Source organism: Calidris pugnax, unplaced genomic scaffold, assembly GCF_001431845.1.
Source record: "Calidris pugnax isolate Ruff unplaced genomic scaffold, ASM143184v1 scaffold139, whole genome shotgun sequence".
In the NCBI taxonomy this organism is placed as follows: domain Eukaryota; kingdom Metazoa; phylum Chordata; class Aves; order Charadriiformes; family Scolopacidae; genus Calidris; species Calidris pugnax.
Window position 1 is genome coordinate 238229 of NW_015090863.1, and position 24603 is coordinate 262831.

At 55.6% G+C, this 24603-nt stretch overlaps 1 protein-coding gene across 3 annotated transcripts in view; it reads right to left on the reverse strand.

Moving 5' to 3' along the window:
* Positions 1–24603, reverse strand: part of MYO18B (myosin XVIIIB) — an 86168-nt gene that overhangs the window by 48793 nt on the left and 12772 nt on the right. For all 3 annotated transcript variants that reach the window (XM_014944833.1, XM_014944835.1, XM_014944836.1), the window contains 13 exons: positions 17026–17196; positions 15866–15956; positions 12544–12736; positions 11251–11331; positions 10601–10742; positions 9991–10150; positions 9380–9563; positions 8471–8663; positions 7744–7853; positions 3574–3639; positions 1736–1864; positions 1296–1439; positions 31–120 (listed from right to left, as the gene is read on the reverse strand). In XM_014944833.1, the coding sequence (XP_014800319.1) occupies positions 31–120; positions 1296–1439; positions 1736–1864; positions 3574–3639; positions 7744–7853; positions 8471–8663; positions 9380–9563; positions 9991–10150; positions 10601–10742; positions 11251–11331; positions 12544–12736; positions 15866–15956; positions 17026–17196 (1754 nt within the window). The remainder of the gene's footprint in view (positions 1–30; positions 121–1295; positions 1440–1735; positions 1865–3573; positions 3640–7743; positions 7854–8470; positions 8664–9379; positions 9564–9990; positions 10151–10600; positions 10743–11250; positions 11332–12543; positions 12737–15865; positions 15957–17025; positions 17197–24603) is intronic.

Below are 24603 nucleotides of genomic sequence, written 5' to 3' on the forward strand. Positions count from 1 at the left end.
ACCCAAGCAGGGCTTTTTTTTGGGCTCTACCTTGCTCTCCAGCTTCTCTGCAGTCTGCCTGAGCTCGCTGCACGCCTGCTCGGATTTTTCCAGCTTCCTTCTCAGCGCCGCCAGCTCCTCCTAGGGAAGATTGCAAAACAGCACACACGCTGAGGATGCAGGAGCTCTCCTTATTTGTGAGAATCTCGGTTTTTTGTTAAAAATAAGTGGCGGAGACATAGCTGCCTTATTAAGAAAATTTACTCGGCAACTTTGAAGGCTGCTCACTGCAAATTGCCAGGACTCCCGCTCCTGACATGAATTTCATCGGAGGGACTGTCAGCTCTGCTGTACGTACAGAGCACGTTTTATGAGAAAGAAGCAAACTTCAAAAGGCTGGGATGAGCAGCCAAATGTCTGAATTTTGCTCACGGAGTGTTCCCGGGGCCCTGGGCAGGTTATCACAGAGCAGTTGCAAAAGGCACATTGTTTTCTGCGATTCCCTTTCAGGCTCCCTGACTGTAAGCACAGAGAGAACTGCTGTGTCCTGCTTTGATGTCCAACACTGAACAGAAGCAGGACGTGCAGAGGTGTGATAAAAACAGAGGTTAACGGGTGACGGGGCCTGATGGATCCCAGGAGGTTTGGGGAGAGAAACAGAGGCTTGGGCAGCTTTTATTTTGTCTGAACCAGCCTGAAAACACCTTGTTAAAACATCACTAAGGCAAGAGGAGGAGCAGGTTGCCAAGGAAGACAGACTAAGAATTTAGTGAAGGTGTCCAACGGTTCAGAGGAGCAAAAGGTGCCTTTCCTGGGTCAGCAAACACCCATTAACGTCCCCCACCACCAGCAGCAGCTCGGGTGGAAGGTGGTGGCACAGCTCTGGTGACAGTGCAGAGCAGAGTCTCCAGTGTCAAGGCTGCATTTGGCTGCTCATCATCTGTTATCCCACAGAGCCATGTGGGGCACCCATCCCCAAGGGGCTCAGCTCAGCAGACCCAGCCCCAGGAAGCTTATGGTGGGCTCAGGGAGGGCAGTGGGGCAGTCAGGGCCCTGAGGTGGGGCTTCAACTATGGGGACGTGGTGCATTTGCTACTGTCCTAAGGAAGAAGAGTTATTTCTCCCTCCACAGCTCTGCAAAGCATATTACTTGGGGGAAAAAATATTGTGCTAAGAACAGATGATGACTTCTGGATGGTCAGCAAGACAGCTCTGCCCTGGAAGAAGTGACTTCCAGTTTGAATGACCCACCAGACAAAGCCCCTAAAGCATCCCATCCCATGCCATCCCATGCCATGCCATCCCATCCCACATACTTCTTTTGCCCGGAGCTGCTCCTCTGCGAGGTTAACGCTGAGCAAGGGCCGCACACGGCTCAGGAGTTGCCACCAGGACCAGTGCCTGACCGCCTGGAAGACCACCAGGTTCTTCTGGATGCAGCGGATGGCGAGGCGCTGGATCTGTGGGGAGACACGGCCAGCAGTGCCCCAAGCCCAGCCATGACTGAGCCCACCAGGAAAGACCAGGCTGGGGCACTGGGATGGAGAGGGATGAGGTGGTGGAGGAGCTCTGTGCTGCAGAGGATGGCAGTGTGGCACCTTATGGTTGCCCACAGGGCAGGGCAGAGTGGGTACCCTTCAAACAAGCAGCCCGCTCTGCTCAAAGAGGTGTCATTTGGGTGCTCTGGGCTGTATCACTTGGCATTGAGCCTGTGCTTTGGTGGGCACAGGGCATCCACGACCCACAAGAGAGATACCTTCAGCCTCTTGAACTTCTGACGGCTGAGGAAGCCCTTGCAAGCAGCCTGGAGCAGGATCATCTTCTGGGCTATCAGCTTGTCGCGTTGCTTCTCCAGCCTTGAGATGACCCCTGGCTTCAGGAAAACCTGACAGCAAATAGCAGAGGTTATTTACCCCCAGGATGGGATCTGAAACCTGCCTGCAGTAAATAAGGCATATTTCTGGCTAAGACCTGGCAGCCTTCTGTGAGATCTGTGGGACACTGAAGGTCCTTGGACTGTCTGGGACCAGCAAGTCCACCAGCCCGGAATGTTGGACTCCAGCCCTACCTTGCCAAACCCTCAACATGCCTGTTTTGGGTGCCATGAAGGCACCTGAGGTGGCCCTGGCACCAGCCTCCCTGGGGACACTCATGGGACAAAAAGAGGGAGCTGTGTCCTAGCTCCATCCCATCCTTTAGCCTGGCAACAGGTTGGCTGCACATCCCAGAGAGCATCTTCCACCCACTCCTCCATCTCCTGCTCCTGGGCATCCCTGAAACGGAGCATATGGGGCTGCCCGGGTCCACTGACTTCCTGGGGACTGGGCTGCTGAGTGCCCTTGGGGATCTGGCACCTTGTGCTGGCGTTTGCCCTCTGTCCCTTGTCTCTCTCCTCCTTTTTGACCCAGGGATCAACCACCACTTTGAGCTGCAAGTCCTCAAAACTCTTCCCTCGGGGCACTGCCTGTTTCCCACCCACTGCCTCTGCCGGAACCAGTGTGTTTGCCAGGGTCACACACAGAGAACAGCAACGATGCCCGTTTACAGTAGGAAAAACAGAATTAACCACATCATTTTCTTTGACTGAACTTGTCAGGAACACCTCATCAGCGATACAGATTTGCTGATGCCATTGAATTTAGCCGGGCATCGATCTCACCCAGAGCAAGGCGTCTCTCGGTCGTTGCCAGGCGAAGCTCTCGGGATACAGGGCCGATGGCTCCTGAATATTGTGCCCCATTTGCATAATACAGCTTTAATAAAATCTGAATTACACTCGTGAAGCCGGTGGCGTGCTTAAAGAGCTGCGTTTTAAAGACGCCAAATTGAATCAAAGAACAATTCCAAGGAAAGTCACTTTCTTGAGATAATGCTATGATTGCTCCACCACCTATTTGATTGTCTCATTAATGTCTGTATTAACTTCACAAGCCAGCGAGTTTTAGAAGCGAGTACAAAATCAATGCTCAAAGCGATGGCAAAACCAAGTCCTCTGTAACAAGATGTGACTGGGGCTGCTATCGCACTATTGATTAAGTACAAGGGTTTCACGGAAGAGATAATTGCAAACCGCACTGTGCAGGATAAAAGAAAAGTTATTTTGCTCCACAGAACCGTTTCATGAATTCTTTCTTTACAGACTCGGGGAGCTGAAGGCAAGCACGCACGCAAAATTAATTTTTCTTTGAGATGATGGCATTTTAAGTTCAAAAGTTGTTGCTACAACAGCTCGTGCACCTGCAGCTGCCCAGCTCGGCCGTGTTAACCCCAGCCCACCAAAACAGTGTGCTGCCCAAGCCCTATTTACTCCCATCAAATGTAATTAGGAACTTAAATGCCATTAGGGGCCAGATTTCGATAATTAGGTACACAGTTTACCCAGGGTAACACTTTCAAAGGTGAATTAGGAGCCTCCTGCTTTGATTTTTGGTGAGGCTTGGTTCTCCAGCCCACCTGGGTGCTGCGGGGAGGGCAGAGGAGAGGTTTTCTCTCCAATTTTGGGAAGTTTTGGATATCTGGCAGTGCCTGGCACGGGGCTGGCTGTGCCCATACGGACCGAGAGCGATGGGGAGGCAGAGACCGGAGCCGTCCTACCTGGCTGCGTCCTACGGCAACGCTCTTCTTCTCCAGATCCAGCGCCTGGAAGAGCTCCTCTATGGCCTGCAGAGAGAGAAGACACCACAGAATTGCTCAGAAAATATTCACACCCTGGTATGAACCTGCTGAAATGGGTTGCAGAGGCTCCTGGTCCTTACGTGCACCCAGTAAGGGTCCATCCAGCTTACGGGCACCCAGGAAAGGTGCATCCAGCTGTGCTCTTTCTTCCTCCTCCCCATGGAAAAGCCCACCCTCCCAGCCTGAGAGCATCCTCCAAAACATCTGCCTCAGCCCCAACTCTTGGTGTGAGAAGGGCTTTCTGCCCCAGAGGATGTCAGCAGGATGGGGAGTGGAGATTTGCAGCTGAATGTAAGATTTTCCCCCCTTTTTGCTGCCATCCCTGCTCTAGAAGGACCCGATGCACGGGTGGACGTGGAAGGAGGCTGCTCTTGGGGAAGGTGAGAGCCCAACCAGGCACCATCCAGCCGGGGTCCAACTGCACTGCTCAGCCACAAGCCCCCAGACTCCCCTCCTGCCCAGCTTGCCACCATGGAGCCAAAAGAGGGGAAAGCACCAAGATCCCCCCTGAGCCTGAGGGCACAGGACCGAGCCCCCGCAGGGAGGTGAGCAGGAGATTAGTCCCAAGAGGCAGGAGAATTCCTGAACTCAATTACTCTGAGGTTTGGACTGACATCTGAACGTAACAGCCAGAAATACCGTGCGTTTCCCCAAGGTAGCAATCACTGCAGGGAGGTAGGTGAGCAGGACATTAGTCCCAAGCGGCAGGAGAATTCCTGAACTCAATTACTCTGAGGTTTGGACTGACATCTGAACGTAACAGCCAGAAATACCGTGCGTTTCCCCAAGGTAGCAATCACTATCTGGACGAGTGGATGATTTGAAAACCCTACAGCGACAGACACTGTGACAAAAATTCTCCGCTAATACTTCACTCCGTACAACATCCTCTGGCAGCCTCGTGCCTCTCCTCCACAAAGGACAAACCCCACGTGAGAAGGATTTTGGCACAGCTCTGGGAACACCTTGCTGCAGCAGAACTGTACCCTCAGCCCTCACCAGCAGCCGTGCACGCACCAGGGCAATGTGGGAATGAAGCACGTGAGTGCACGGGGGGACAGAGCATCACGGTGCCCAAAAAGGTGTGCTGGAGGTGAGGATGTGCCAGCGCCGTGGCCGTGCCCTGCTGGGACTGGGGCCAGGGCCAGGGCTGCATGGGAGCATCCCATCCCATCCCTTCCCATCCCTTCCCATCCCAACTGGGGACAGGCACAGGGCTGCGCAGGATCATCGCATCCCATCCCATGTCATCCCATCCCACTGGGGACAGGCACAGGGCTGTGTGGGACCGGACAGAGCATCACGGTGCCCAAAAAGGTGTGCTGGAGGTGAGGATGTGCCAGCGCCGTGGCCGTGCCCTGCTGGGACTGGGGCCAGGGCCAGGGCTGCATGGGAGCATCCCATCCCATCCCTTCCCATCCCTTCCCATCCCAACTGGGGACAGGCACAGGGCTGCACAGGACCATCGCATCCCATCCCATCCCACTGGAACAAGGCACAGGGCTGCACAGGACCTTCCCATCCCATCCTGATTGGGGTCAGGAACAGGGCTATATGAGACTATCCCATCCCATTCCATTCCATCTGACTGGGACAAAGCACAGGACCATCCCAACCCATCCCATCCTGACTGGGGCCAAGCACAGGGCTATATGAGACTATCCCATCCCATCCCATGTCATCCCATCCAACTGGGGTTAGGCACAGGGCTGTGTGGGACCATCCCATCCCATCGGGACAAGGCACAGGGCTGCACAGGACCATCCCATCCCATCCTGATTGGGGTCAGGAACAGGGCTATATGAGACTATCCCATCCCATTCCATTCCATCTGACTGGGACAAAGCACAGGACCATCCCAACCCATCCCATCCTGACTGGGGCCAAGCACAGGGCTATATGAGACTATCCCATCCCATCCCATGTCATCCCATCCAACTGGGGCCAGGCACAGGGCTGTGTGGGACCATCCCATCCCATCCCATCCCATCCCATCCCATCCCATCCCATCCCATCCCATCCCATCCCCAAAAGCAGGGCTGGTACAAGCATGGGGTCAGTTATTCCTGCACCATCACCCTCACTACAGTCAAGATCTCCTGTGCTCCAGCAACTGAGCCACCAAAGCTCACGGGGAAGCAGCCTCCAGCTGACAAAACTGCGTGGCAACAAGCTCCGGGGAAGAGGGGATTTCTCAAATCCCCTGCTTACACGCTGCTGACGAGGCCCCTCTGCCTCCTTACAGCTTTTAATAACAATATTGACCTTTCCCGACTGTCAAACTTGTCTTATTAAATCCCGAGGTCTTAACTGAATTTGCACACACTGGCTGGCAGTTTGCACAACAGAGCACGTGCCCATGTTTAATTCATCTCCTCTCGGCTCTCCCCGGCTCTCGGTGCTTCTGGGCTCTCTCATACCCTGGTCCAGGGTAGTTCTCCCCAGTTTTTTGTTACAAATTTATTATGAAACAAGTAAAACTGGTGAATCTCCACCTTCCTTCCTGAGCTCTTTTGACTTTCAGGCTTCACAGGACAAGGCGAGGAGCCACCCTGAGCTGCTGCAAGTGCCTGAAGGCAGGTGATGCCCAGTCCCTGGGGAACCTCAAGGTGCTCCCTGCTCTGTTGGGTCCCTGGGAATGCTGCCTGGCCTGTCCTCAGCCAGCTGTTTTTTGGGGGAGCTGGGATGAAGGATGGGGCACTTCCATGCACAGATCCTTCCGTCCTTCCCTCCACACACCCCTCCAGTCCCACAGTTTGTGCCTCGTCCCGCAAAACGGGACCTACCAGGCACACAGCGAGAGCACTGGAGGGCTGAGCAAGCAGGGTTTTTCGAAGCCATTTCCTCCCGAGTATTAAAAAGAAGCAATAACAGGCTTCATTTCCAGGCTGATTTCTCTAAGTTCTCTCCACAGGGCAATAACGTTGGCAAACGCAGCCCACGCCAGGCATGTTTACTGCCTTTGCGAAAAACAGTCCTCAGGGGGAGAAACTCCAGGATGAAGAGCTGAGCTCGGCTGCTCTGCCAGGAGGCTGGAGGACCCACGTCCCTCCATGGGAAGGGTGAAGGGGACCAGGATGCAAAGCCACCCCCTGCAACCCAGCGCTGCAGGGGGCTGCACCCACGCAGGATGCAGTTCCACCACCAGATCACACCTGATCATGGCCAGGGATGAAGCCATGCAGGATGCAGTCCCACCTCCAGATCACACCTGATCATGGGCAGGGATGAAGCCATGCAGGATGCAGTCCCACCACCAGATCACACCTGATCATGGCCAGGGATGCACCCACGCAGGATGCAGTCCCACCACCACATCACTCTAGATCAAGGCCAGGGATGAAGCCATGCAGGACGCGGTCCCACCACCAGATCACACCTGATCGTGGCCAGGGATGCACCCACACAGGATGCAGTCCCACCACCACATCACTCCTGATCATGGCCAGGGATGAAGCCATGCAGGATGCAGTCCCACCACCAGATCACTCCTGATGATGGCCAAGGATCTCCGACTGCCCAGAGCCCGGACTCCCAAACCCAGTTGCCATTTCTCAGCAGCACTGCGAATGCTGGTCACCTGCCCTGAGCTTTCCTGGACGTGGCTTTTTTTTCTCCTTCATCCCTAATTCCTGAGGACAGCCTGGCATTTAGGAAACCCCCAGACCTGCACTGACACCCCTGCAGCTAAAGCACCTCAACAGCCGTCCAGATGTGCTCTCCCACCCATGGTGGGTCCTGCAGAGCAAAGGAGCATCACCCAGAGTTGTTGGGAGATACCAGAGTTGGGCAGCCTGTAGACCTGTGGGCATTCACCCCACAGCCATCAAAGGAATAATATCAGCAACACCTGAGTGAGGAAGGGACTGGGAAGCAGCTCCTGTCCCAGGGCAGGGAGATGCTGGTGTGACCCAACTTGCTGGGAGAGAAGACAGAGATGCTCCCAAGGAGCACAGGGAACTCCAGGAATTGCTCCTCACTGCCAAGAAAGCCCTGACTGCCTTGGGGAGGGCTGGAAGAGCTCCGGCACCGGCAGAGTCCCACGTGGGGTGTCTCAGCTCGTGCTCCCCACACCACCCCAGGACACACCTTGCTCTCATCCGGCACCTCGTAGGCAGAGGTGTGCTTCTTCATGACGTCCGGAGCGAGGATCTGGAAGCGCCGTCGGAACTGGGTCAGGAGGAGGCGATCCGCATACCCTGGAGACAGACAGACAGACAGACAGACATAGCTGGGGGTCACACCAGCCCAGGGGCATGGGGCTCCCACCAAAAACGCTGGGGAGGGAACCAGCGAGCGGTGGGGGCTGCTGCAGGGGGTGGCAGATCCTGAACACAGCAAAAGGTGTCACGGGTGGTGGGGACCAGAGGAGAAACCCCTGCAGCAAGGGCAGGGTGAAGGGAGCAGAGAAGTGGCAGAGATACACTTGAGGTGGCCAGATGCCATCCCAGTGCCTTGTGTTGATGGGAGAGACACCCCTGGACCTCCTGCACGGGTCCCTCTCCCCCTGGTATGGGCTGTGACCACGATCAGTGCAGGTACAGCCTGGATGCTCCATGAGGAGCAAAGGAGAACCCCACCACAGCTCCAGCCACCGTGCCCAAGCTGTGGGCAGCTCCAAGAGGAGCAAAGGGGAACCCCACCGCAGCTCCACCCACCGTGCCCAAGCTGTGGGCAGGAAAAGGACTGGGAACCCCCACAAAAAAGCAGTGATAAAAACTCGGGGGGCTTTCTGAAGTGGGGGTGGTGAGAAGAAGATGATGAGCAAAGTGTGGAAGGGCTGAGCCACCCGACAGCGATGGAGGACCAGGCATACCGATGCGGTGGAGGCGCAGGGCATCCAGGAGCTGGGTCCCCTCCAGCTGGGCTCGCAGGGTTGGCACGTCCAGCCTCGGGGCTGCATCAGGGGGTGTGGGGGGACGAGGGACTGGCCCCTCTGGCCCCGTTCCCGGGAGGAGACAGTGGACAAAGTGCAGCTGGGACCGTCGGAGCAGGTTCATGAGCGCATCCTGCCAGGCAAGCAGAGGTCAGTGGGGATGGAAGAGGGTGAAGCAGTGGGAAATGTTCCCCACGCACCCTCCAACGGGGGTCTGGGCAGGTAGAGAAGTCACCCCCAGAACCCTCAAAGCTCAAGTGGATGATAGGAACAACAGTGTTGGTCGGAGCGGTGAGCCCAGAGAGCAGGTCTTAGATGTTGAGTGGGACCCTTCCTCCTTAACGTCCCATGTTTTAGGTTGATGGGCTACAAAAAGTTACCTGGGTTGAGGGTGGCTGGGCAGGGGTTTGCCAGGACCACAGAGGGGGCTGGCCAGGGAGCCCACAGACTGAGCCTCATCTCCTCGAGAGAGTTTAGGCACCAAACTATGGCTGAGATCAGCAGGAGCTTGGCATGTGCCCTGCACGGAGGGCTGGTCTGCTCCTCTGAGTGCTTAAGAGGATTAAGTGGTGGCACAGCAAGGTGTGTGTGTAATCTGCTTTACGATTTGTTTGCCTGAGATGCTCTCCCTGAGCCACAGCGGCACTGGGGCAGCCCGTGGCCACCTGCAGCCAGAGCAGCATCCCTGGCCAACAGCCCTGTGGGACACAGAGCCACACTGGTGACCCCAGAGGAAGGTATCTGCTGGGGGGTTGGGGGCTCCCCACTAAGGAGGAGTCTCAGAGTGGGGGTCAGGATCCTGCAAACACCCCGACACACAGCCCCAAGGGTCCTGGTGCCCACACTCACCGCCTGCAGTTTGAGCTGAGCACACACCGACCTCTTCTTCACGGCGGCGAAGCTGCTGGCGAAGGTCTTCCTGATGCAGGCGTTGCGGTGCAGGACGGCCTGGGAGCGGCCCTCCAGCCCCGCCACGGCCCGGCAGGGCAGCGGCGCCCGCCAGCGCGGCCACACCAGCTCCTTCACAGCATCTCTGTGGGGGCCAGAGACAAGACGGGGTGGTGGGATCACGGTGGTGCTGGGGAACCCTCTGCTTCTCAGGCCCCTCCAACAGGGATGCAGTGCCCAGCATCCCAAATGCAGCATTGGTGCTGCCATGGGGCACCCAGCTGGAAAAAAAGGGGTGCTGGGACCCCCGCAACCCCCCGTGCATTGGGCAGGAGGTGAAGGGACAGGCAGGGACCCCTCACGGCCAGTGCCAAGGCCATTGCCCACCCTGGCTGACCTTGGCCAGGTCCTCTCTTCCCTATCGGGATGCCCACAACCCTCCACCTTCCCCACCACAAACCACCCCTTGGAGCTAGGGTAGGTTTGCAACCTCCAGCCCCAGCTCAGGGTGGGAGCCATGCCAAACCTCTGCCACGGGCACGGGGATGACGTGGTACCCGCCTCCTACTTACACCTTGGACCGCTCCAGCACCTGGATGGCGTTTTGTGCCGAGAGGTTGAGCTTGGCTTTGCTGACCCAGCCCGTCAGGTCGTAGCGCACGGGGTCCGTGCCCAGCTGGTGGGAGATCTCAAAGTGCAGCGCCTGCTCGCACCTCCGCATGTGGCCATCCCCTGCGACGGCACCCCAGAGTCACCCACGGAGAAAAACCCAGCGAGATCCCTTCCAGTATCTGAAGGGAGCTACAGGAGAGATGGGGAGGGACTCTTTGTCAGGGAGTGTAGTGACAGGACAAAGGGTGATGGTTTTAAATTGGAAGAGGGGAGATTTAGATTAGATACCAGAAAGAACTTCTTTGCTGTGAGGGTGGTGGGACACTGGCCTAGGTTGCCCAGAGAAGCTGTGGCTGCCCCATCCCTGGAGGGGTTCGGGGCCAGGCTGGATGGGGCTTGAAGCAACCTGGGCTGGTGGGAGAGAGAGGTGGAACTGGATGGGCTTTAAAGCCCCTTCCAACTCCAACCATTCTATGATTCTATGATATTTCATTTGTTGCATGGTTTCTTAAGTTTCCAAAGCCAAATGGCAGTGCCAAAGGATGGGCAGCCGAGCTGACCAGGACTCACCCTCCTGTTCCTTTGTGGCGAAGTAGGAGCACAGGCGGTCGAAGGCAGCGCCGTCCCCGGAGCCTGGGATCAGCACCTCCTCGTCCAGGATCCACAGCAGCCCCCGGCGATCGGCCCCCGGGCTACCGGGCAGCACCTGCGGCTGCCGAAGGGGAGATGGCCCTTGGTGACGGGGAAGGAGCAGGAGGGCTGTTCACCTCTGCTCAACCATGTCCCCAGCCCCAGACCAGGGTCTGGAAACCCTCCTGGCCTGACCCAGCTCTGGACATCACCCACGAGACCACCACCCGGAGGGCCAAGTCATCCCAGCTCTGCAGCCAGCCTGGGAGGGATACCTGGGGGACAGGGCTTGGCCAGGAAAGGTGCTTGTATTTTATAAAGCCAAAAAGGTGGTGGTTGAGGCTGTGCCCTCCCTTGCAGCAGCTCTGGACTGCTCTGTGCCAAACACTGCGAGGTCTCACTCTGAAATCCTCACTCCTCTGAGCACAAGGAGGCTTCAAGCACGGCCAGAGCAACCACCTCCCACCGTGGCCACGGGGACAACAACCTGGTCTGGTGGGAGGTGTCACTGCTGCCAGCAGGGCATTGGAACTGGATGATCTTTAAGGTCCCTTCCAACCCAAACCACTCTATGATTCTATGAGAGTTACCTGTGAGGAGCTCAGGTCGATGATGGACAGCGTGGCCAGTGGCGAGCGCTCTGGAAGATCAAAAGACACCTCAACATTTTCCTGGAAAACATCATTTAAAAGCTTGCTTCAGTCACGGTCTGGCATCTGAAAGCCAAGAGGAGATGTGTTTGCACGGAGGGGGAGGAGGATGGTGTGGGCCATTCCTCTGTGGATGTCAGACAAGCTGCATGGATCGAGGATACCACAATAACTGAAGACTTAATCAGAAAGCACCAAGAAAACAATCAATTATTTAATTTACAGCTCACAGGCATCATCCCCCTTTCTCAACTTCAGGGCTCACCCACCACCCACGGCTCCAGCCCCTACTCCTGACACCCCCCATACACCCCGGGGTGCAGGGACCCCCCCAGGAGGGGCAGAGTGAGCACGGCTTGCTCTTGCTCACGTGTGAACCAGGGATGTTCAGCAAGAGCCAGAGCTTTAATGTCTCTCCATGGAAACACGGTGAGATCCTGCTCAGGGATTCAGGTTTGCAGCCCGAGCATTGCAGGGGGGGGATAAAGCACCAGCCCAACCCCAGTTTCTTCCTTACCAAGGGCACGTGCCACCGTCACCCCCATGAGTGACCCCGCTCTGGGAGTCACCAGGTCACGGTCGCCGTGCCCCATGGCTCAACAGGGAAATGGCTTGCACCAGGGCAGCTGTCCTCAGCCAGCAGCAAAGCCAAGGCAGGGTGAGCCTGCTGAGCCCCCCTTGCCATTTCAAGCTCGGTCAGTAACTGCATATTCATCACCAGCAAAGAGAATGTAGATACTTACTTGGCGCAAGCGATGTATGAATGTTAAGCCCTGGGAATTCAACCATTTTCCCAAGGCTGGAGGTATTAAAGAAACTTCTGCAAGCCTAATAAGTTCATCTCCGCTTGCAGATTTATCAGCAGCTTATTTCTGCAATAATTTATCATTTTCCTTTCTATTCTCCATTATTCACCACCTGAGGAAAAGCTCAGCTGTGCCAAGAGAAGGGCTTGAAGCCTCCTGAGCTGGAAGAAGCCTACCCAAAGAGATGCTCTGGCACCTCTGGCACGTCAGAAATACCCAAGAGGATCCATCAGTGGGGGCAGTGAGGAGATGAGAGACCCAGCTCAAGGCTACTGCTCTGTACAGACCCCTCATTTCTGCAACACCCCTCCCATTAAAGCTGCTGAGGTGCCACCAGTCCCAGCACGGCAGGGCACAGGGACCCGCTGGGTCAAATGCAGCCCCATCCCCAGGTGCTGGGAAGCTGCTCCCAGCCCTCACGTCTCACCTCTCTGTACCTCTCCATTTCTGAAACAAAGGTTTTCTCGTAGAAAAGGGCCTGCAGCCTCTCGTGCACGTAGTTGTGGCAGAGCTCCTCAAACGTCGCCGCTCGCTCGGCCCGCTGGTGCCGTGGGTTGTGAAAGCCCGGCGTGTCCACCACCGCGATGGAGGCCATGGAGAGGTGCTGGGAGGAGAAAGACCTGGGGAAAGAGTCCCACACACCACAGGGTTTTACCCGTGGACGTGCCTCAGCTCTGCACATCCCGAGATGGCCACCATCCCACCAGTGACCAGCCCAGTGCTTCCCACCTCCCCCTCTCCCAGTATCTCCGGTCAGGGAGCACCCACACCTCCTGGCATGGCTTGTTTGCTTCTCCCTTATGCTTCACCAGCCTCTTATAGAATCATAGAATGGTTAGGGGTGGAAGGGACCTCAAAGATCATCTAGTTCCAACCCCCCTGCCATGGGCAGGGACACCTCCCACTAGAACAGGTTGCTCAAGGCCACATCCAGCCTGGCCTTGAACCCTTCCAGGGATGGGGCATCCACAACTTCCCTGGGCAACCTGTTCCAGTGTCTCACCACCCTCATAGTAAAAAATTTCTTTCTGATATCTAATCTGAATCTCTTCTTTGACCTGCTCAAGCATCTCCTGCTAGCCTGGATGGAGACACGTGGCACGGGCTGCTCCTGACCTGGCCTAAGGAACACTTAATGGTGGGACAGGATGAGGTGTCACCCTTCCCACACTTGGCCTCATCCTGGCACTCCAGTTATTTAAAGCACTACGTCTTCATCCAAACGTGCTGAGTTTGATGGACTGGTTGATTTGAGAAGTGGCTAAGCTGGCACGTGATGCCAACACCGAGGACAACATGAGTGTCCTGCACTGTGCTGTCTGCGGCGTTTCCACAGGGGAATGTTGTTCCTTCTGCTGATGTTCAGCTCGTGGTGAAATCTCTACCCAGAACCACAGCCCGTACCACACGTGACGTGAGAAGCTGGCACCACGAGGGTCCTCAGGAGAAACACAGACGTTGTTTACTTCTCCAAATGCTGCGTGCAGCCATTCCCAGTGTTTCAGATCAGGACAGTGGGGGAGGCTGACCCTGAGGAGTCTCTGAGGTTGTTTTGCACATCCATTTCTAAAAAAGCCACCGTGTCTGTGGTGCTTCACAAGCTGCAGCGATGCCCCATCCCCAGCCACCCACCACCACCTCGGTGAGGTTAAAGGAGATGCATTTCTCCTCCGTAGCAAGGCACCGAGGATGCCAGCACCTCCGTGAAAGCACCAGGTTGAACGAAGAGAAGACACAAGTATTTTTCTGAATCGCTTGCAGGATTTCAGCCCAGCACCCCCCTGCAGCCAGAGCTGAAAAGATTCACATTTGCCATCGACCAGCTGAGGGAAAGGGCATTTTCACAGCTGCACAGAAACACACCTCTTCTCCTGGATGGTTGTTGCAATGGTTGAATAGCCTTTGGTGGGCTGGTGGGGAAAATTAAACCAGCCAAAACAAAGCTACCTTTAAAGGGAAGAGGGGGCTCAGGACACATCCCAAGCTAATGTTTTTTATTCAGGAGAATCAGCAACATTTTGCTCTTCTGGCAGCCCTTTGAGTGCCATCAGCAATTTCCCCTCGGTTAAAGGGAAGAGGGGGCTCAGGACACATCCCAAGCTAATGTTTTTTATTCAGGAGAATCAGCAACATTTTGCTCTTCTGGCAGCCCTTTGAGTGCCATCAGCAATTTCCCCTCAGAGCGCGGTTGCTAGGAATGACAATAAAAATATTCTGCAGGTTAAATAACCGCAGGTTAAAATAAACCTGCGGCAGCAACGCGGAGTATTTTGGGCACCAGCTTCTATGAGGATGCTGACTTCAACAAACTGTGAAAATGGAGCACTTTGGGGGCCTGATCCTCACCCCGGTGTTAAATTATTCCATTTATCTGAGCAGATCATCTTGGATTTACTCCTCCAGAAGGAAAAGTTGCAACGGGCTGCAGAGGATGTGCTTCCCATCCTGGCTCTTGAGATGGAAATAAGCGGCAGGAGGACGCGGATGCAGCTCCTCCAGTGCTGGACCACTCTTGACACCTCCATCCTCTCCTGCAATCGAGCTTTTACCACGAAGCGCCTCCTCCCACGCATGTGCAGGGCTCGCCATGGGATTCCCCGAGTGATTTATTGCTCTGCCCGTGCCGCTAACCTTGATTTCAGCCTGCAAAGTCACATCTATTATTAATCAGCAGCCAGGCTGCTCCTCTCGGCGCTGCTCGGGCTTTGCCAGCGGCAGCACATCCCTCGGCTGCAGCAGAAGCAGTGCCAGTGATGCCAGGTCTCCGTGCCAGGCTGCCCACACCGACAGGAGGGACAGGGAACTGCTGGAGAGAGACCAGTGGAAGCTACAAAGATGATCAAGGGCCTGGAGCATCTCTCTGCTGAGGAAAGGCTGAGACCTGGGGCTGTTCAGCCGGAGAGGAGAAGGCTGAGAGGGGACCTCATCGATGCTGAGCGATATCTAAAGGGTGGGTGGTGAGAGGATGGTGAGACTCTTCTCCGTGGTGGCCAGGGACAGGACAAGGGGCAACGGGCACAAGCTGGAGCACAGGAATTTCAATCTCAACATGAGGAAAACCTTCTTTCCTGTGAGGGTGGCAGAGCCCTGGAAGAGGTTGCCCAGGGAGGGTGTGGAGTCTCCTCCAGAGATATTCGAACCCCACTTGAACACGTTCCTGTCCAACCTGCTCTGGGTGACACCCTGCTTTGGCAGGGGGTTGGAGGAGATGATCTTCAAAGGTTCTTCCAGCCCTTCTGGTTCAGTGATTCTGTGACACGTGCTGCTCCATCCATCACCTGGAGGCACTTTGTCCTCGGTGCCGGCTCACACAGGGCCAACAGCCCAGAGAAGGTCCCAACAGTCAGCATGTTCTCCCAGATGGAGATTCCCATATCACTCTTTTCTCTCTGAGCAGTTGCCTGCTCCATGCCCCTCTCCAGAGAGCCCCCAGCAAAGGCTCCTCTCCAGCAGCCCCAGGAGAAGGAGCCATCACCCCCAGACACCCCCAGCCCTTCCTACCTGTTGATGAGCGAGACGACAGCGGCAAAGAGCTCTTCGTAGAGACCCGAACCCATCCCCTCCACACACTCCACACCCGTCATCTTTGGTCCTGGCAGACAGAAGAGCAGGCAAAGACACATCATTTATTTCCAGCTGAGCTCAGCCCACCCCAAGCCAAGCCAGCAGCAGGGGATCCCCTTGCTCCCCCCCAGCCTCTGCCTGCCATCGCTCCGGTGACACCAGCAGACACCCCCAGCCCTTCCTACCTGTTGATGAGCGAGACGACGGCAGCAAAGAGCTCTTCGTAGAGACCCGAACCCATCCCCTCCACACACTCCACACCCGTCATCTTTGGTCCTGGCAGACAGAAGAGCAGGCAAAGACACATCATTTATTTCCAGCTGAGCTCAGCCCACCCCAAGCCAAGCCAGCAGCAGGGGATCCCCTTGCTCCCCCCCAGCCTCTGCCTGCCATCGCTCCGGTGACACCAGCAGTGTAAATCCACCCCCTTCAGCTCCTCTAGTGCCTCCTGCCTAACGTATATTTAAGAAATAAAACTATCGCCATGTTAAAAGGCCAGTTCTGCAAGTTCTTGCTTTTATCAGAATAATTGTAATTCTGCTGCCGAGGAAGAGTCGGGCCACATCATTTATTTCCAGCCCACCCAGAGCTGAGCCAGCAGCAGGGGATCCCCCTGCTCCCCCCCAGCATCTGCCTGCCATCGCTCCGGTGACACCAGCAGTGTAAATCCACCCCCTTCAGCTCCTCTAGTGCCACCTGCCTAACATGTATTTAAGAAATAAAACTATCGCCATGTTAAAAGGCCAGTTCTGCAAGTTCTTGCTTTTATCAGAATAACTTGTAATTCTGCTGCTGAGGAAGAGTCGGGTGTGGAAAGGCTGACCTTAAAGCCGGGCGATATCTCACAGCCCCTGCCCCATGCGTGCTGGATCTGCCTCTCTCAATTACAGCCATTTATTAATTTGAGGTTTAAAGTGGCTCAGCAGCAGCAGGAGCACAACGTCCTGCCATGTGCCCAGGTCTCCTCGCAGGACAGGGGTCCACACAGCACAACACCAGCGCGGCTTCATCTGTGGGCACGGGGGAAGGATGCCCACCCTGCTGCCCTCCTGCTTTTGGGGCTGGGGGAGGCTCCCCCCTTTTCCTAGGAGAGTTCTTACAGCATTTAACCCACATCCTCTACCTGCCAAGTGCATTATCTGAATTTTCCTGATTTTCAGGTGTCCCTAAGGAGTGACAGGCTGTAAGGTAGCTACGTAACACAGCGGTTAATAATTAAATTAATAGGAATATATTTAAATTTCTTTAAATGGACCTCACTGCCTGAAAATTCCAGAGCAGCATGGAGCCCAGCACTTCCCCATCCCCCATAAATGAAGGGAAAAGGGATGCAGCATCCCGGTACCTGCCGGGCTCTCCTCCGCCGGGGGCAGCCGGCTGCCTCGTGCCGTGACCTGCACCAGGATCTGCTTCAGGTGGTGTTTGAAGACGGCGGTGGTGAGCTCCTCCAGGTCACAGCCCAGCACCTCGGCGGCATCGCTGGCAGACTCGAACCTCATGAACTGCTTCCTGCCAACTGGGGAATTGGGGGGACACAGGGGAGCACGAAGGGATCAGGCAGAGCCAGCTCTGGGGGACCCCGCTGCAGGCTCGGCCCCTCCGGCAAACTGCCCTGCTCGCTCCCCAAAATCAAAATCAAAACAAAATGAAACAATAAAGGGCTGCTGCTCGTAGCGTGGAATGGGGAGGCGGGTGGGGATGCTCCACCAGTGCACCCCAGTTTCCTTCCATCCCCCCCAAGACTGCTGGATCAGCCCTTCCCTCGCATCCCTAATGGGGACCTATTGAAGCAACAGGACAACAGCCTGGAAAGCCCTTTGGGTGAAGAGTTAGGCTGGGCAAAGCCCTGCCAGGGGGCAGGGAGGGGGCTTTGACCCCCCAGCAGCACTTGGACACTTGGCTGAGGAGGAGGATGCAAAGCAGCTCCGTATCAACCCCCATCCAAAGCTGGTTTCCACCCTTTGAGATGGCTGCTGGGCAGAGGCGTGGCGTCACCACACTGCCCGTCTGGGTGGCATCATGAAATGAAGAGAAAAGCTTTTTCCTCCTTCAAGTCCACCCGCCTCCTCCTGCAGTCCCTCCTCCTTCAGGGACAACTCCTGCATCCCTCTCTCTAGGCACCCACAGTGTGCTCTACGAGGGGCTGCCCCCCCTGCCCCCCCGCCTCTGCTGACAGCAGCTGGAAGGATTTTCTCAGCTTTGCAAGTTACTTATCATATTAAAGGCTGGCTGACTCCAGAAAGGTTGACAGATTTGTCCCTTGGGCAACCATTTTGCATAAGAGGACTCTTTTTTCTTTTCTTTTGACCAGAAGTTAGTTCAAAACTTTAAGGATCTCAAACCAACGCTTTTGAACCTATTTTTCCCCACGATAGGCCTCAGAGCATCCCACCTGCCCAGCGAGACCCAGCAAGAGGAGACCTGCTCCAAGGAGATCTTTTGAGGCAAATTCAGAGCAAATCAGGAAACGGGTGGACCATGCGACCTACCCAGGCTCCTGCTGCCAGCATGGCAGCAGTAACAAGCATTTGAAGAGCTTCAAGGGAGCAAAGCAGCAGATGTATTTCTGGAAGCTGATGGGATTATGAACCAATCCTTCAAAATCCCGGCTCACCTTCCCCAGCCCCAGCAGCACTTGCTGTCCCCGAGAGCAGCAAACTCCTCCCAGAGCCCTCAGCAGACAGAGCTGGGCACACGTTATCTACACCCAGCAATTCCAGCTTCACAATTAAAATCAAGAGGGGAGCAATCTGCAGGATAAATCCTTTTCCAAATCCAGGAGCTGCAGAGGCAGCCGGCCGGCACGTGGTCAGGAACATGGTGGGATGAGCAGAAATGGGAGCAGATGAGTTGCCCAGAGACCTCAGGGCAGCACTTTTTAGGGGGTGATGGATGAGGAACCAGCCCAGGGGATCAGGGCTGAGATGTGCTCTTAAAATACAGCAGGTGGTTGGTGGCCGAGGAGAGGGTTTGGGATGGAGGGCAGGAGATAGCCACATCCTGGCCAGCCCCATGGGGGACCAGGGTCCCCCCCTCCTGGCCGAGGTGACATCCAAAGCAGCAAAAAGGCACTTTCCACGAGGCCGGGGGGGCTGCTTCACAAGAGTCATTCCCCCTCTTTTCTCTTCCCCTTTGATCTTTTCCCATTATTTTTCATTCTCCCTGAAGGACTCCAACATCAAGGGCTGTGCTGGAGCAGACAGAGGAATTGCCTCAACAATCCGGGCTTTGATTTATTTTGTTTTCACTTGTTTTCATCTGGGCTGGGTGGATGGAGGCTGAGCCCTGTCAGACAGAAGATCTCCACGTGCTGCTGCACCCCAGGGAGACGGGGGGGCAACAGAGCCAGGGCTGAACAGACCTGGGCTTCCCACAGCCAGCATCCCATGGCCACTCCAGCATCCCACATTAGCCACTCCACAACCCACACTGGCCACTCCAGCATCCTATGGCCACTCCAGATCCTGCACTAGCCACTCCAGCATCCCATGCTGGCTGCTCCACAACCCATGCTGGCCACTCCAGCATCCCACATTGGCCACTCCAGATCCCACATCGGCCACTCCACAACCCATGCTGGCCACTCCAGATCCCACATCAGCCACTCCAGCATCCTATGGGCCACTCCACAACCCATGCTGGCCACTCCAGCATCCCATGCTGGCTGCTCCACAACCCATGCTGGCCACTCCAGATCCCACATCAGCCACTCCAGCATCCTATGGGCCACTCCAGCATCCCATGGACACTCCAGATCCCACACCGGCTACTCCAGAATCCCACACCGGCCACTCCACAACCCATGCTGGCCACTCCACAACCCATGCTGGCCACTCCACCACCCATGCTGGCCACTCTCATGGACACTCCAGCATACCACGGACACTCCAGATCCCGCACCAGCCACTCCAGCATCCCACACTGGCCACTCCAGATCCTGCACTAGCCACTCCAGCATCCCACGCTGGCCACTCCACAACCCACACTGGCCACTCCAGCATCCCATGGCCACTCCACAACCCACACCGGCCACCCCAGCATCCCATGGCCAGTCCAGCATCCCGCACTAGCCACTCCAGCATCCCACACTGGCCACTCCAGCATCCTATGGGCCACTCCAGATCCCGCACCGGCCACTCCAGCATCCCATGGCCAGTCCAGCATCCCGCACTAGCCACTCCAGCATCCCACACTGGCCACTCCAGCATCCCACACTGGCCACTCCAGCATCCCGTGCTTGCCCAGCTGTGCATCTGCCCAGCCCACAGCCCGGCACCCTGCCCCGGGAGAGGCCGAGCACCATTTCACACTTCATAAAACATAAACAGCGGCATCGACGCGCAGCCCTCCTGGGCAGAGTGTGACCATTGTACCACACGCCGGCTCTAACGCCTAAAAGGTACTTACCTTGGCCCATTTAATATTTAAGAGAAGCAGCAGGAAAATACAGGGTCAGCACCAGCTTCGTCTCGCTAAGGTGCCCACGCAGCAAGAAGCCCAGCAGCTGGGTTTCTATTTTTTATTTCAATTTAGAGAAGTGTGGGGAGCAGCAGGGAAGCCCCGAGGGGCTGGATCCTGTCCCCCCATCCCCGCTGCATCCTGGCCTGGTACCTGATGGCAGTGGTACCCGGGAGAGGAGGGGAGATGCCCCATGGGCTCGCTGCTGGGATGGGGCAGCTCAGCATCACCACAACCCCCTTTTCCCTCCCAAACCATGCAGGACAGCAGCCCCATTCCCTTTCCATCCTATGCCCCACCGCCAGCAGCTCCAGGCACACCTTGTCAGCCTGCCCTTTTCCTTCCACTTATTTTGTCATTAAAACATTTGCGCTGCTAATGGGACAAATAAAAAAGCCCATTTGTTCCTCTTTATTGCCCTGGGAGGGGACGGGGAGAGAGAGGAGGCTCCTCCTGGCCTGAATGGTTAATTTATTTGTCCTGCACTAAATTCTCCAGTCTATTCTCTGTTGACCCGTTGCCTGATGTATGACATATTAAAGCCTATATATAACCAAAGGGAAGAGCTGTGTAATAGCATGATTAAAGAAATCTGCCATTCTGGCTGCATTTCCCCGACTGTTTGTAATAAAGATGTCAGAGCACTGAACAGATAGTGCCATAACTCGGCATGTGGGGAGACAGCCCGCTCGGACCGGGAGCCGTGGTGGGGATCGTAAAAACCTCCTGGAAGGAGAGGCAATGTCAGCAGGAACCGACCCCCCCTGCTCCCCTTCAGCCCCCCAACAATCTGGCAGCAGAGTTGGGCTCCAGCCAGGATTTTGGCTATTCCCAGTGTTTTCTGCTCCTGTTCCCCCAGCTCTGAACCCCAGATATGGAGAAAAACCAGCTCCCACACCGAGCAGGGATGTGCTGGGGTGCAGACCCCCTCGACACCCCACTGCCCACAGGGCTGGGTCTCCTCCCTGCCCTTCCCAAAGCTCAGTTTCCAGCAAATCATGGAATCATAGAATCATCCAGGTTGGAAGAGACCCTTGGGATCATCGAGTCCAACCATTTACCCTACTCTGCAAAGTCCTAAAAAATCCTAAACTCCTAAAAATCTCCCATTTTTGCAGACCTCATTGGGGTGCAGACCCCCACGACACCTCGCTGCCCACAGGGCTGGGTCTCCTCCCTGCCCTTCCCAAAGCTCAGTTTCCAGCAAATCATGGAATCATAGAATCATCCAGGTTGGAAGAGACCCTTGGGATCATCGAGTCCAACCATTTACCCTACTCTGCAAAGTCCTAAAAAATCCTAAACTCCTAAAAATCTCCCATTTTTGCAGACCTCAGCAGCAGACCACACAGCTCTACCCAATTTGTGCTCCAAACTAGGGAGGGGAAACACCATTCTGCCTAAATCCTCTTGCCTGGGGAAAAGGAATCCCAAGGACACGCTCTGGCACAGAGAGGTTTGTGCCTGGATGGTCACCGTGCTGAGATCCAGCGCCTGGAGACCATGTCCCCTTGGTTTAAGACTTTCCCGTGAAGCCATCAGGCTTCACCAGGGCAAACCCACTTCTCCTGAGGGTTGCAACTCCTGAAGGATGGAGAGGAATTGTCCTATCAAAACCAAAAGAGGCAAAATGTTTCCCTTAATGGCATGAAAACCCATGCACCGAGGAGCAAAAGGCTTTATCGGAGAGGGAGAAAAGAAACTTTGGAGAGAGAGACAAAAGAAATTTTGGACAAGATGATCTTTAAGGTCCCTTCCAACCTAGAAGATTCTGTGAAACCCAGCAAGATGGAGAGGCCAGCCCTAGTGCAACCCTTCCCAAGATTCGTTTTGATGAATGACGCAGGAGAGCAGAGGAGCCCTTCCCGGCAGGAGTGGGGTGGCCTTTCTCTCACCCACAGCCTGGAGATAAGGCAAAGCCAGGGATTTACTGACACCCGAGGCCACCAGCGGGTGCCAGCCCCGGGGATGGCTGCTCTGCAAAGGAAAAGCAAAGCCAAAAACCAGGGGCAAGAGGATCCCTGCCCCGGGTCCACCTCCGATGCCACCACAACCATCACAGCCAGAGCCAGGGATCTTTTCCTCTGCACTAAGAGGGAAAGGGGAAGCTGCAGAGAGGTCCCCTCTCTGCAAACTGCCCAGGCTCATGCTCTGCAGGCAGGTACCCAAAAGCATCCCAAGGAAGAGTCGCTGGGATGCCGGGAGAGGATTGATGGACACAGAGCATCCTGATGTTGCCTTATGCCATTTACTGCCTGGCTCCTCTCACAGAATCACAGAATCTTCTAGGTTGGAAGGGACCTTAAAGATCATCTTGTCCAGCCATCAACCTGACTGACAAAAATAGACACCCACACAACAAACAAGAAGCATCACCATCACTAAACCATACCTCCCAGCACTACATCAACCTGTCTTTTGAACACCTCCAGGGATGGTGCCTCAACCACCTCCCTGGGCAGCCCATTCCAATGGCTGATAACCCTTTCAGTGAAAAAATTTTTCCTAATATCCAGCCTGAACCTCCCCTGGCGCAACTTGAGGCCATTTCCTCTCGTCCTGTCGCCTGTGACTTGAGAGAAGAGACCGACCCCCACCTCTCTACACCCTCCTTTCAGGGAGTTGGAGAGAGCAATAAGGTCTCCCCTCAGCCTCCTCTTCTCCAGGCTGAATAGCCCCAATTCCCTCAGCCTCTCCTCATAAGACTTATTCTCCAGACCCCTCACCAGCTTTGTCGCCCTCTCAGCCCACGGCACCGCAGCTTCATCCCTCCCACCGCCCTGGAGCCACCAGTGTTCTTCCCAGTGACCACCCCAGGGATGGATATATTTGTCCCAGAAGGGAAACTCTGTCACGGTGCTAATTACAGATACGCCGTTCCCTCCTCCCCTTAGCAATAGGCAGCAATAAAAAATGAGGGAAAATCTGGGCATTGAGCTGGGGTGGAACTGAGAACAAAGTGTTGTTCCCACATCAATTAAGGAAAGGTCACTAGATCTCAGAGGTTGTAAAACAACAGCCATAATGCAGTTTAAGGTGGGTTGTTTTTTTTTCTCAGCTGTGGTGGGAAAGCACTAAGTCATCCGAGTCCACTCCTGATTGACATCTGTGCTCGGGAAGCTGCTAATTAATGCCTGTTGGATCCTGCCAGGTGCTCTCCCTCTTACGTTTGGATGGACGTCCCCATCACTGTACTTGGCCAAACGGCTCCCAGCCCTCCTGGAAACCTGCCACTCCACAGAGCCAGAAGGGTGGTCAAGGGGGTTCCATCCCTGCTGCTCCAGGGCCTGCAGACCCCAGAGAGACACAGCAGGACACTGTCCCACGTGGGACCCCGAGCTCAACCCCTCTTTTTTCTCCAGCTCCATCCCATCTCCATTTCCCGAATCTGAAACAGGGATGCTCCTTCTCCTGCCTCCCAAGGGCAGGATGCTGCAGTGCTGGGGCTGTGCAGGACCCAGCCTGGGCCATGGCAGCCAGCTCAGGCACTAACCCTGTGCTACTTGCTGGGGCTCTCCCCTCCCCAGACCCCAAAAATCCCTCCCCATGGCTGCCTGGGACCTCCCATCCCTCCACCATCAGGGCTGCTGCAAGGAACCAGCCCCATCCACGCAGCAGGATGCAGGAGGGCAGCAGATGCAGGATGCTGTCGACCTCCACAGGGTTTGGGGGGGCTCAGAGCATCCCCCCCATGAGCAGCAGCTCCAGCCCCCTACTCCTGCACTTCTACCCTTGTGATTTTCCTCCATCCAAGGGGTTCAGGCCGCTGGGTTTGCAGCAGCTTCTGGATTTGGGGGGTCTGGAGGAAGCCCCCCTTGGTTCCCATCCACAGCACACACCTGCCAGCAGCAGCGGGAGGGCTCCAGTGACTTGTAGCCTCTGGAAAACCAGTCGCCACCATTAAAGGCAGGTGCTGGGAAGGCCACAGAAAGCAGGGAGCCACGCTGCTTCGTTTTTATAACAGTCAGCAAAACGGAGAGCCTGAGAGCCAGCAGAACGCCAACCCCCAGCTGCGCCCAAAACCTCCTTCCCGCTTAAAGAGGGAATGAATAAATGAAAAATATGTAATATTCCGCAGCCCACAAAGGGGAGTGGAAGCACTTAAGTGAATGGGTACCTAGGATGCCCCGCTGGCCTCTGGCTGGCAGGCTCCTGCTCACAAAAAGAGCCGCTCGAACACGTTTCAAAGGCGACGGGAAACGCTGACACCAGGACGGAGCCGGCTTTTGAAATAACAACCTTTTCTTCTTGGCGTTTCTCCAGCTGCAAACATATTTTCCACTCTCAGTCAGAGAGAGGTGATGCTATTCCCCGCCGTGTTATTCATGGCCAAACTGAATTTGTGTCGAGATGGTAGCCATCAGCAGAAAAGACCAAAAAAAAAAATTAAGTGTATTTAATGTGTGCTGGGGGCCCAGGAGCCGGAGCAGGGCACGTGCCGGGGCCACCGTCGCAGGGATGGTGG